The 13,237-nt window shown below is 36.6% G+C and overlaps 1 protein-coding gene across 1 annotated transcript in view; it reads right to left on the bottom strand.

Moving 5' to 3' along the window:
- The window catches only part of sema3bl (sema domain, immunoglobulin domain (Ig), short basic domain, secreted, (semaphorin) 3bl), a 38,370-nt gene that overhangs the window by 10,441 nt on the left and 14,692 nt on the right, over positions 1–13,237 (bottom strand). Inside the window, exons 3-12 of the mRNA XM_051903765.1 lie at positions 10,378–10,440; positions 7,624–7,743; positions 5,689–5,779; positions 4,760–4,876; positions 3,967–4,115; positions 3,056–3,170; positions 2,878–2,947; positions 1,874–2,250; positions 1,692–1,783; positions 1,394–1,435 (exon numbers count right to left, since the gene is read on the bottom strand). Coding sequence (XP_051759725.1) covers positions 1,394–1,435; positions 1,692–1,783; positions 1,874–2,250; positions 2,878–2,947; positions 3,056–3,170; positions 3,967–4,115; positions 4,760–4,876; positions 5,689–5,779; positions 7,624–7,743; positions 10,378–10,440 — 1,236 coding nt within the window. The remainder of the gene's footprint in view (positions 1–1,393; positions 1,436–1,691; positions 1,784–1,873; positions 2,251–2,877; positions 2,948–3,055; positions 3,171–3,966; positions 4,116–4,759; positions 4,877–5,688; positions 5,780–7,623; positions 7,744–10,377; positions 10,441–13,237) is intronic.

Below are 13,237 nucleotides of genomic sequence, written 5' to 3'. Positions count from 1 at the left end.
CCCTTTAGTGACTGGCTGAGGTTCCCTTCGGTTCCTTGGCCACATTCCCTTAAAGGGATCGCTTTCTCTTCAGAAAAGCTGGTTCCAGACGCCTTAGCAGCTTCTGTAGGACCTCTGAGGAAGGCCTTCTTGAAGTTCAGCTTGGGCTGTTGGCCAAAGGGAATGCTGTCACTGACAGCCTGGTGTGACCCGAGGGGGAGTTGCCAAGCAGTTCTCTAACTGCTCTGGAGCCTTTGTCTCAGCCATATTTCTTGGCAGGCACTCTCCTCAAGCATGGCGGCGTGGGTATATCGTTCCCCATAGCGTTTGCAAACGCAGAGTAGAAGTTCCCTTTCGAAAGGGAACATCTCAGGTTACGTATGTAACCATGGTTCCCTGAGAACAGGGAACGAGACTCTGCGTTTCCTTGCCATGCTTCGGGCTGCCTGCTGAACAGTCCCTCAAGACGACAGATAATGATTGCTTCCCCAGGCGCGCCTTTTATACTTCCGGGTCGCGCCGTATGACATCATAGGCTGTCGCCGGCCAATAGGCATTGGAGTTATTGGATAGTTGGCTTTCAGACACCGAGTCATGTGACGTTCCCCATAGCGTTTGCAAATGCAGAGTCTCGTTCCCTGTTCTCAGGGAACCATGGTTACATACGTAACCTGAGACGTTTTTATTACTCAACAAGTGAGTGTATGAAGCTCTCTAACAGAGTTCATTGTAAAGCATTATCTATTGTGAAGGGTCATATTCATCCACATAGTCACGCAAAGCCGAAGCACAACCGAAACAATGTTCTTCTGCAAAATGCACGCAGTTTTGTTTTTTAACTGCTAGAGGGCCAAAAGTTACATGGTGTACTTTTAAGTAGTTATTTAAAAAAAAAGGAAAATTCAAGAAAAAAACACCATTTGGCATTGTTGACCTGAAACCTGGTGCAATTAGGCACTTTTTGTTGAATGTGTTTAAGCGTGAATAATTTTTTGAATACCACAAAATTAAAAATAAATAAATAAATAAATAAAAATATGTCTGGTTTGCTTTGATGGTTTGGATCAATCAGTTTGGAATGATTTGACGCTAAATAAATGATGACACAATTTTTATTTTTGGGTGAACTCTCTTGAACTCCTGTGGCTCCAGGGCTGTCCATGAAGTAAGTGAACTGTCAGTTGGTTTGGATATTAAGCACCTGCTTCATGATGAATAACTAAGCAACTGGTTGTTTTGCATGAATGTTTTATTGCTTTGGAGCCAAAAAGCATATACACACAAAGTGGAGTCCCATTTCTCTGCACAAAGTAAAAGCCTCTTTGGGAATTTTGTGGAAAATGAATTTATGGCGCTGCTTACGATACTACGCTTACGTTAATTTACTGAAACAGTGCATAATGCATAAACTTACCCTCTTCACAGATATGTCCATGGAGGTTATGGGAGTGGGTACCTGCAGAGATAAATATAATGAGAAACAGATCTAAAGGTACTCACATATACACTGTAAGTTTGGGGTCAGTCATTTTTTTTTTTTTTTAAGAAATTAATACTTTATTCAGCTAGGATGCAATAAATTGGTCAAAAGTGACAGTAAAGACATTTATATTACTACAAATGATTTCTGCAAATAAATGCTCTTCTTTTGAACTTTCAATTAATCAAAGAATTCAGCATTGATAATAATAGGAACTTTTGAGCTCACAGACCTTGAACACCTGCATTTCCTCCAGTGTGATTTCCTCGCTGGTGAGAGAGTTACCATTTTCTAGTACGATAACCTTTAGCACTGTCCCAATATCTGAAGAGGTGAAAGGTCAGTTATTCAATCATTCAACCATGGTTACAAATACACTTGAGTATTAAGTAAAGTGATGACACTCCTCCTTACCAGTGCCGATGAACATGACATCATAGTATCCGTCCTCAGCCTGTGTGCGATCAACAGTGATGTGTGTGAGCCTGTAGGGGGCGCCGGTGCGGAGCAGCAGTGGTTGCCGTTGTGAGGGGTAAATGGGGCGCCACATTAGTGGGTGCGTTCGTGCAAATTGCAAAACGGCATCTGGAAACTCCAGTGTGCTACGGAAGGCACGGCCAGGCTGGGCCGTGATTTTACTGGGACAAACTCCTGGTCGTGGATAAGGGACTCGTCCTTCATAAGGTCCCCACTGATAGTCTGGTCCTTCTTTATGAGCAAATGGCCCATTAAATGCCTCACGGATATCAGCCATACTATAGACACACACTGCATAACCCTGAAACACATTACTAGAGAGAGAAAATGTTCTGTTAAACACAAAAAACACCAGATTGATGTGTATATATACAGTGGGTACGGAAAGTATTCAGACCCCCTTAAATTTTTCACCCTTTTTATATTGCAGCCATTTGCTAAAATCATTTAAGTTCATTTATTTTCCTCATTAATGTACACACAGCACCCCATATTGACAGAAAAACACAGAATTGTTGACATTTTTGCAGATTTATTAAAAAAGAAAAACTGAAATATCACATGGTCCTAAGTATTCAGACCCTTTGCTGTGGCACTCATATATTTAACTCAGGTGCTCTCCATTTCTTCTGATCATCCTTGAGATGGTTCTACACCTTCATTTGATTTTAGCAAATGGCTGCAATATAACAAAGAGTGAAAAATTTAAGGGGGTCTGAATACTTTCCGTACCCACTGTATATATTATATATATATATATATATACATAGACATATAATAAAAGACATAAAAGTTTAATTTAAAATGCATAAAAACATTTATACAAAGATGAAAACTGAATGAAATAATACAGTGCAATTGGTGAGCTAAAGTACAGCACAGTGCTTTAGAAAGGAAATGCACAGATAATCATGTGTTTTCAGTCTGGATTTGAGACCGACCTGATTGTGCTGAATATTGCATAGATCTCTGGATTGGTTTCATCTTTGGTCCTTAACAGAAACACATCCTCTGCACAACAAACACATCACACAAGGGGCGTAAGAGATCAAAATGATCTCAAGTTTATATAATATTGTATATAAAAAGCTGAGGGTGTGTGTTTGTTTATCGTCTCACCCAGCTGGTGAAAGTGTGTTTGGATGCCGTGAGGTCCAGGAACAGAACACACCAGTCGGGCTTTAATAAATGTGCTCCACTTATTCACCAAAACCCTCTGCCCACCCACATCATTCTGAAATCACATAAACAATAAATGATGAGGCATTGAATTCTGGGTAAAACAAACTATCCCTGTGTCTCAATTTGTATACTATCCATCCTAAGTAGAATGCAAGATTAGAATTAGTGCATTTCAAATCATAGTGCATTGAAACTAGTATACGAGAGGTGTAACAGTGCATCCATACATGCTTTTTCCTACAAGCCCTTATTAAATTGAGTTTATGACAGTTCACATTTGACTTTTTCGGGTGAAGTGGTTTAATTAAGGGGGTCACACACCCCAAACCCCTGTAATTTGAACACTGTTTATATATAAACATTCAGTTGTAACTGTTCCCGTGGGAACAAGAACAGTTGAATATCACAAAATATCTCACAGCAGCACCCAGTTATGGAGATTATGGCACTGTAAGAGAAGGATTGTTACGGATCCCAAAAAAAGCAAAACAGTATGTGGAAATAATCACCCTCTCTGCAGTGTAAGCGTGTGTGTGTGATTTGGGAATGTGCTAGAGCTGAACAATGAATAGCAGTCAAAGTGACAGTAATGTGCGATTGACCCCAGCTCTTTGAACACTGACCTCTGAATGACAGAGAGAGATTTGTACTGCTCCCCTTACTCTACAGACCCTTGTGTGTTAGTGTGTATGTGTGTGTACGACAAACAAGTGTGTGTGTGATTTAGAGGCATGCAAACCTCCCAACAGCTGTATGTATGGGGTTGACAAAAAGGCAAGAGCATTCCAGTATACTGGCCTACTTGTGCCTGGATGTATGTATATGGTGCTTGTTGTGGTTTGCCTCACCGCACACAATCGTCCAATGCGTGTGTGTATGGCTCCTTCATCATCTCGCTCTGCGGTCTCTGTTGCTCTTTCAGTGAAGAAAAAATAAATTTTATCGTCATCTCTGTCTGCACTGTCAGGAATGAGGTGGGCCGCAACAAACCTGGGTTCTGCAAACACACACACACACACACACACACACACACACACACACACATACAATATTATAATGCTTATCTGACTGTTTGTAATATGTAGATTTTAAAAATCACTAAGAAATTATTTTAAGAGTAACTGAGTGTTTTATCAATGATGAGCACTTAAAGTCCCAGGATTTAAAATATGAAAATATCTAATAAAATAATAAAGACTTTTTTTAAAAATATAATTATGAATAAATAAAGACTGAAATAACTATTGCAATATTTGGAACTATTAAATATTTGGAATTGTAAGTTTTTATCTAATATTTATATTTTATTTCATATTAATTTCAATTATTTTTAACAGTTTTTTATTAGTAAACAATATTAAAACTGATTTCCAGAACAATTTTTTTCCACTAATAAGTTTAGTGTTTAATTTCCAATCAAGCTTTTCAATTGAATAATTATTCAAAAATATTTAATTTTGTGTATTTAGGACACATGGTGCTAGCTATGAAATTAATCTTAGTAAGACAAAGGAGTCAAACATTTTATTCCAAAAATGTTAAAATGTAATTTCCATCACCATCATTTCCACCAGAAAAATGCTATAAAATACATAAGAGTATGAATGTATATATTAAAATCAATATCAAGCCTTTTTATACCGTGTAGAATTCTCTGATCTGTCTCTGTTCTCATGGGCGAGCGAGTCCCTAAACCTCTCAAAATCACAGAGTCTCTCCCCAAAAAATCAGCAGTCAGACCCGTGTACAGCTCTCCACCTGACAGAGAGAGAAAGAGCATTGGAAGTCATTGCAGACAGCTGAATTCTCAATCTCCTTCATGAGAGAAAAAAAACAAAACAAAAAAACAAAAAAAACACAATCTTTTTGCAGGAAGCCCCACTGTTAAAATTTTCATTCAATCATGTTATCAGCTATATAACACACATTCATACACACCTATAAATCTTGATATAGTCAACAGCCTTTTAAAGTCACACACACACACAGTTTTTTAATACTACTGTACGTACTAAACTTAACTATGTTTATAATTTAAGTATGAACACACATATTTTATGTATGAACACATTGCCTCTGTTGCCCATCAATTATCTGACAGAAATGTGTGTATGTTAGTGTGTGTGAAAGATCTCCAAGTTCACTAATATGCAATCTTAAAAATCTGTCCCAAAACATTGCATCTGGCAAAATGATACACAGGGAAAGCCAAGATTGTGCAGTTTTGTAAAGGCACACGCTATACGCACTGGGAGATGTGTCTATGCCCCAGAAGACTGTAACAAACCCATGAACATACACACAGAAGACCCCCGTAACACTAAACCTGGCCTGAAGAGCTCCTCAAATTTCCCCCATCAGAGCACTCAATCTACAAAAGCCCATAAACTCAGAGACAAATGACAAGCAGAAATCTCCACCCTACACACACAAGAGCCAAAATACACACACACACACACACACACACACATACACACACACACAAACGTGCTCTGACATTCTCAAACACACAACTCAAACTCGTAATGGCATGAATTTTTACACAGAAACTTAACACACTGGCATTGTACCTGTGAAGGTGCTTGCAAAGGGTAGTTTGGGGTCATGAGGACATTTCCCTCTCCCATTCTGCACCATGGTATGGTCCAAACTGAACACATGCTGCCAACAAGAAGTCACATCAATTTCACAACTCAACAATAAACTACAGTTCACACATGAATTTATCTTGCTTGTCAAGAAATTTATTATTTATTTTTACAATACTGTAATGTATTATTAATCCTCATGTTCTGTTTGGGTATTAGAGACCCCAAGGCCCTTTTAATATTTCCAAAGATATATTCAGTGTTGTAGTATCGGGTTAATACTTCCTGATTATATGAGAACTGATTATAAGCAAAACTTGATTATATGTTTTAAAAATATTACAACAATTCTACAATACTATAAAAACATTTTCTGATGTACACTACAGTTCAGAAGTCGGAGGGACTTTTTAATGTTTCTGGAAGTCTCTTATCACCATGGCTGCATTTATTTGATCAGTAATATTGTGAAATATTAAGATTTAAAATAACTGTTTCCTATTTAAATATATTTATTCCTGTGACGATAAAGCTGAATTTTCAGCAGAAATTACTCGATGTTAGGGAGTAAGTTACTAACTAAAGTGAGCAATGCAACTAACTTTTTCACTTTTTTCACTTTTACTTCCCACATTTATCAGTAACCTGACAGTATTTTAGCTATATTCGTAATAGCAGAGCTTTTCAAGCAACAAACTACTTTTTCAAACAAGTACCAGAGAAGCATAATACAACACTACATCATTGTTATTCTTGTCATGGTCTATCTTTACAGCCAAAAGAGCTGAGGCAATGATTGTGCTTTCATACACAACCTTTTTTTCTCTCTCTTACTGCAAGTAGAACTGGGAAATGGTTAGTTTGAGTTTACATTCATATGAACCAGTTCAAATAAATGATTTACTGATTCCTGATTCAAGTTTTGGTGAATAAATACCCATGTCTTCTTTAGTGAAATACTGATGTTTGTCAGTATTTTTTCAACTAAATTATCTACATTAGAGTTTTAACTAGTTTTAACTTTTTTTGCGGCAGATGCTCTGATTGCAAATTTAAACAATATCAAATTTGAGTTTCTAGGCTGTATCATATAAGAGATTTTGGTAACATTTTTTTTCGATAGTCCACTTTAGACATTCTAACTATAAGTAACTTTGCAACTACATGTCAGCTACCAGCCATTAGAGTATTAGTAGACTGACTGCTTAATATCTGCTAATGCTTTATTTTCTCCCCCAACAGACATTTACTGACTATAAGTAACTTTTCAAGTACATATCAACTTATTCTACTAACCCTAGCCCTAACCTAACAGACTACTAATACTTTAATGAGAGTTAGTTGACATGTAGTTGCAAAGTTACTTATAGTTAGTAGAATGTTTGCAGTGGACTATCGAAAAAAAAGTGTAAATGAGTTTTCATCTAAAGTGTAATAGTAGAGGAGTAGTTTTTACTGTCAATGATGTCATACACTGAATGGGTGAGTCCAGTAATGCCAAAAAAAGATTAAACCTCTGGTGAACTGTGCCAGTTCAGTTACACAATGTAGTATTGTCTATTTGTCAGACATTTATGCCGCAGTGCGGTGACACATCAGTTCAAACACCTCCAAGGAAGGAAGTAAAAGCAGATCACTCTGTATTCTGTCCAATGCCAGAATATACATATGACTGTATAACCCATCTCTCTTTTCTATCCTCTGCTCTGAATCCTCTGAATTAGTGTGCGTGTGTTTTTGCTTGCTATCTTCTCTCATGATCTAGTCTTGACCTTTAGGGTCAGTCTGTTGGTGGGTGACCTCTGACCTTAAACAATTTGGTCTCTGATATACATAAGCAAATTAGATCCTCCTGATGTGCATACACAAACACACTAGGTGTGAAGTAGTAGGAGGGAGTGTTAGTGCGTATGTTACCTCTCCACGGTGTCCGACGTTCACATACGCACACACGGGTTGGAAAGCTCCAGTTCCACAGGCCAGCAGATGAGTGCGGTTAAATGGCTGCAGTAAACGTACAAAGTTTGCACACTCCGTCTGTTCCAAAAACACACACACAAAAATAGAGGTCATATTAAAAATTTGGGAGTTTTGGTAGCAAATGAGGCTACAATTTGGATCATTACAGCACAATTACTTACGCAAACATACAAACACATGTATTTTACCTTGGACAACCAGGTTAAACTCAGCATGTGCAGTTCATGCTCATAAAGGGTTTTGGTATGTGTTAGTTTGACTGATATTTCCCTGGAGTGCTTGAATGGAGAGTTACAGGAATCAGCCAATTTTAATGGATCAGAGAAAAAGTGCAAAAAAATATCAAGAAAATAATCCCTACTTAAACTTGGCCACTGAAGACCAATCAGAGCTTTCAACATGGGAAAGAAGCTCTTAAGTTTCAATTACTGAAAGGTTCAGAAAAAGGAAGACGTCACACACACATACAAACACACACTATCAACATGTACACACTCTAACTATGGCCACCTGTATGCAGCCTCATTGACTGTGAAATCAGTGGAGCATAAATGAACAAGGTCAAGGGTCATAAAAGATGCAGGCAGATGCTCAAACTGCGACCAGATGTTAACTAGCAGAACTGAGAGAGCAAGAGAGATCCAAAGCAGCAATGTACCAGTCACTGTGCATAAACAGGGCATAAAACAGAACCTGAAGCTTATGGAAGGTCACAAGCCATCAAACGAAGCCGAGCTGCTTGTTGCACCAGGAGTGGCAAAAAGTCACCCAACAGCAATGTGAAAGACTGGTAGAGAGCATACCAAGACATATGAAAGCTGTGATTTTCAATCAACCAAATGTTGATTTATGAACTCTCCCTAAGTTAAAACATTAGTATTGTGTTGTTGTTTTGTTTAAAAATGAATATAAACTTGTTTTCTTTGCATTATTCAAGGTCTGAAAACATGCATCTTTTTGTCATTTTGACCAGTTGTCATTTTTTGCTAATAAATGCTCTAAATGTTTTTACTTGAAATTGGGAAGAATTGTTGTCAGTAGTTTATAGAATAAAACAAAAATGTTAATTTTACTTAAACATATACATATAAATAGCAAATCCAGAGAAACTGCCAATTTTGTTGTGGTCTCTTAATTTTTTCCAGAGCTGTATTTATATATAGTATATATTGTTTTTATTAAGTACTTTTTCAAATGTTCAGGTGCTTAACTTATTAATGCTTATTAATGACAATATCAGGAGGTCAAACTTAATATTTAATGAGGTGTTTAATTTTCCATTCATTTTCAATGAGGTTTGCAATTTTTGTAGCCCTGTTACCAATATTTGGGACAAACCTGATATGTGATAAAACACTGATTTGTGAAATTGTATTTTAGCAATAAATATTTAATTAAATGTACATGTTCAAATACATAATAAATAAATAAATATATAAATAAATGATTTTGGTCATTTAAAATTAGTTAAAATATTTAACTGAATATCAAATTAACAGATTATGTCTAAATTAAGCCTTTGTTGTATGATTGTAATTGTTGGATACAGTAAAGAAGGCCAAGACTTCTGAGGTTTGATGTGTTTAATCTATTATTTATTTAATTTATTAACCTATTTACATTAGTGTATCTAAAATATCTGATAGGTCTCATATAAAAGGAGATTTGTACTTCTAATGTTAAAAAAACCAAAAAACTAAAATGTCCCATATTCAAGTAAAGTGACACCAGCCACTTTTTGTGACATTTTTTGTGTGAGCTGTGTTCTGTGTTACATAAAACTCAGTTCATATATGTTTTTTTCAGTGTTACACCAGCTAGAGCATACATGAAAAACAAATATCCTGTTCAATTCCCTAACACATACTCACACAATGAACAGAGTCATTAAAACACCGCTGTGAAATCACACTCACCTGTCACATCAAACAATACTGCTGGGACAGTCACCAGAGCATGTAACCATGGAGGCACCTCACATTTCCACTTTTACGAGTGAAACATGCTAAACACTAGCAGATGCAGTGTATATCCCTATGTGTGTGCATGTGTGTGTGTTGAAGACTTTCCACCATTGGGGACAGAGGACAGGAAAGCTTTAACTTGGAACATAATTAACCTATTCATGGTGCTGAAAGAAAAAAAGGAGAGGCTAAATGAGAAGAAAAACAACAAGAAACAGAAATAGAAAGAGAAAGCAAAGAGGAGATTAAAAAAATGAGAGAATAACTAGGTTCTGTGTATTGGGACAGCCTTCTTCGGTCATTAGGTTTAAGAAACTCATGAGTCACACACACACACTTGGTTGGAAGCAAGACAACAATAAGTTAGTGGATCAAATCTCATTTATGGGCGTTTGGCTTCTGCTCTCCAGTCATCAAGCCAACTGCAGCACACTCAGAGTATAGCTGAGGATGGACAGATGTTTTCATTTGAAACTCCAGTCCAGATTGAACCACATGAAATAAGTTTGAGAATCACACTAACCAAACATTCCAAAACAAACATACATTTGATGATTTTTACTGTCATCTGCTGGATTTAGGATATTCACTAAATAACCTGACATCTAAAGTATGCCAGCTTCCAAAAAAAAAAAAAACTCTGGAAACTGTGACGCACCACTGACCCGACCTATGAGTTTGTTGATGTTCTTAGTGAATTCAGAACCAGAACCAGTTATTCACTCACTTCAGGATCTTTCCCTTTGAGAATACAGTCTTCACGGTTCCCAGGCAACGAAGGCCAATGGATCTGGAGATAAAAAGAAAAACAGATTAATTTTATCATCTTATAAATTAAACACACACTTAGCACAGAGACTCATTTACTTGTTAAGACTATTTAAACCTCTAAAGATCCAAACAATTACAAAATCAGACACCAGTTAAAGACACCATGAATCAAAATGGACGATTGTTATTTTCCAACAATGATCCAATGATTCAATCAATCACTGGATAAACAAAATCAAGTCCCGCCCTATATTTTTTCTTGTTCCAGAAGCTGTTTTACTTGAATATTTGTCACAATAGAAGAGAAACGATGATCACAATTTCCATGTAATTCTTAAGTAACTTCTGTGCCACTTGCAGCATCAAATGTAATTGCAAAAATAATGGCTGTTTCCTGAACACCATTAAACTGCCATTGATCATACAAACAGACATTCTTAAGCCATTGGTTGAGCTGATGTTGCTGTGTCTGTACTCTCAATTGTAATGTTTTGAAAGTTCCACAGTGCCAGTGTTTACACTCTTCTGGGAAACCAAATTACAAATGGCTTATTATATTTGACTCTGCTCATTATGTGGGGTAAAGTGAGTGTGTCTCTGAGGGTGGGTGTGTGACAAAAACATTTTTTTTTTTTTTTTTTTTTTTGCTGCTCCCATGAGTGTCAACAATAAAGGTAGAGTTATGAAAACAATAAATCTGAGAGTGTGAAAGTCACAAAAATGTATTCTGATGTTATGAATGATTGAGAAATAAACATAATTCCATCTGCTGGGTCCTCTATCCAAATATATATACAGTGATTGCACATCCTGACACATTAATTTCTCATATGTCAAAGAGCAGTCTGGCACACAACGACTGTCACGTTCAGACCTCACACAGAGTTTTGGGTTTGTTTATACAGATCTGCAAACATCTCCTTTATCAAAACAGAATATAATGCAATTTTAATTAGCAATTTGTGTGATTAGATATATCAGTTTCTTCAATAGAGTAGTGAAGCAAATGTATACCCAGTATACATCAGTCACAAATAACAAAAATATATTCAAATAAAACAGAGAAATGTTAAATAGTGATCCTGTGGCTCAAACCTGGAGAATGTAGAAAGCAATGCTAAAGTCATGGGTTAAATTCCCAGTGAACTGATGTACACTTTGAATGCAATTTAAGTCACTGTGGATATGTCTGTCAAATGCGTAAAATGTAATTTGTTGACTGATTAACCTCTTTGCATCACACAGTTACAAAGTCATTCTACTGCTTGTAAAAGTTTAGATATCATTCAAACAATGTTGCTCTTCAAACCAGCTGTTTATGCTTTCGTATGATTAAATCATTAGTGAGTCATTAGTTTTTATTTATCCTTTCAAGCTCTTACACATTTTGACATTGTCTAAATCCGGAACTTGCAATCAACTACGTTACCCAGCATCCTTCCTGTGCATAAAGGTATTTCCTGTTTCCTTAATTAGTCATCACCTTTATTTTTCAGGACACTTTTGTACTAGACTAAAAATAGTCCAAATGTGACCGTCATTGGGTCATATCGACCTAAAAGGTCATTATTAATCATAAATCATAACTGTACTATAGTACATTATGTGAAGGAAAGGGTCCTGGCTCACTCATTCACCCTTTAATTTGCTCCGGATACACCATGTTTAGGATTAACCATTCTCCATTAGCCATGAGAGAAACACTGCAGCTAAGATTTATAGACAACTGATCCTGGACCTGACAATTCTCTGAAAAGAATGAGTGAATGATTTCTCATACTGAACTGAGATCAGCCATGATGAAGGCTGCAGGTGATTCGAGATAAACAGTAAATACATGCCCAAGAGGGAAAAAGGAAGTCTGATCAGGGTTGAGTAATTTTTCCGCTTAAAGAACAACATCATGAATCATTGCTTGATTCCTGTGGCACTCTCCACTTCGACTGGGAAGCTTTACTGATGGCATCTGCAAAACAATGTTTTATACGTAAATTAACACATCCAGACATCCTCATTTTGTTTTCTGGCTAAAAAAGGCCAATATCTTTTTTTGCACCTTGTTACTGAAAAGAAAATTTCAGCTGTAGCTTAATTTTTGTATTTAAATTCACAGTATTGAATGTAATGTGAAAACACATTGGCCAGTGGTAGTACAGTGGCCTTACAGAGTGCATTAGGGTCTAACAAGGCAGAACATGCTTGTCCTTTGGTCAAAGGTCAAGGGGTCATAACCTCAGAGGTGGGAGCCACTCCCATGTGTCTGTCACCATGGCAATGCGCTTCCTCTTCCTGTTCATATCATTTAACAAGGCCACACACAATGATATGTTCTTTGGAGATTACATACAAATTGAGGCTCCAGTGACTTGAGTCAAAACATATTCACATGAACAGAAGCTTTAATTAAGCTCAGCCACACACACATATACAAAGTTAATTGCATAGTGAAAAAAACTGCCAACCCCTCGAGACAAGCAGTACTAAAGCACTTCTGCTTTTACAGTCCATTTAGTTCAATACTTCTCATAACTCACAACTTTATTGTATAAACTACACCACAAAACTGTGACAATAACACGAAAAAGGAGACCAAACACTGATCTTGTAAAATCAAGCAAGACCATTTATGTGTTTATATGTCTAAGTGTGGTCTAAATAAGTTTTTATCACAAGTGAGGTCAGTTTATATGACTTTAATGTGTTTGTGGATGGCTGTTTCTGTGTGATTTTTAAAAACATAGAGAAAAGAGTTCTAAAGGAAACAAAACACAAAGAAATTCTGTTTTAATGTGTATTACATTAAGATTGTATTACAT

The sequence above is a fragment of the Ctenopharyngodon idella genome, chromosome 8, assembly GCF_019924925.1.
Source record: "Ctenopharyngodon idella isolate HZGC_01 chromosome 8, HZGC01, whole genome shotgun sequence".
NCBI lineage: Eukaryota > Metazoa > Chordata > Actinopteri > Cypriniformes > Xenocyprididae > Ctenopharyngodon > Ctenopharyngodon idella.
This window is presented reverse-complemented; position numbering and strand designations above follow the sequence as displayed.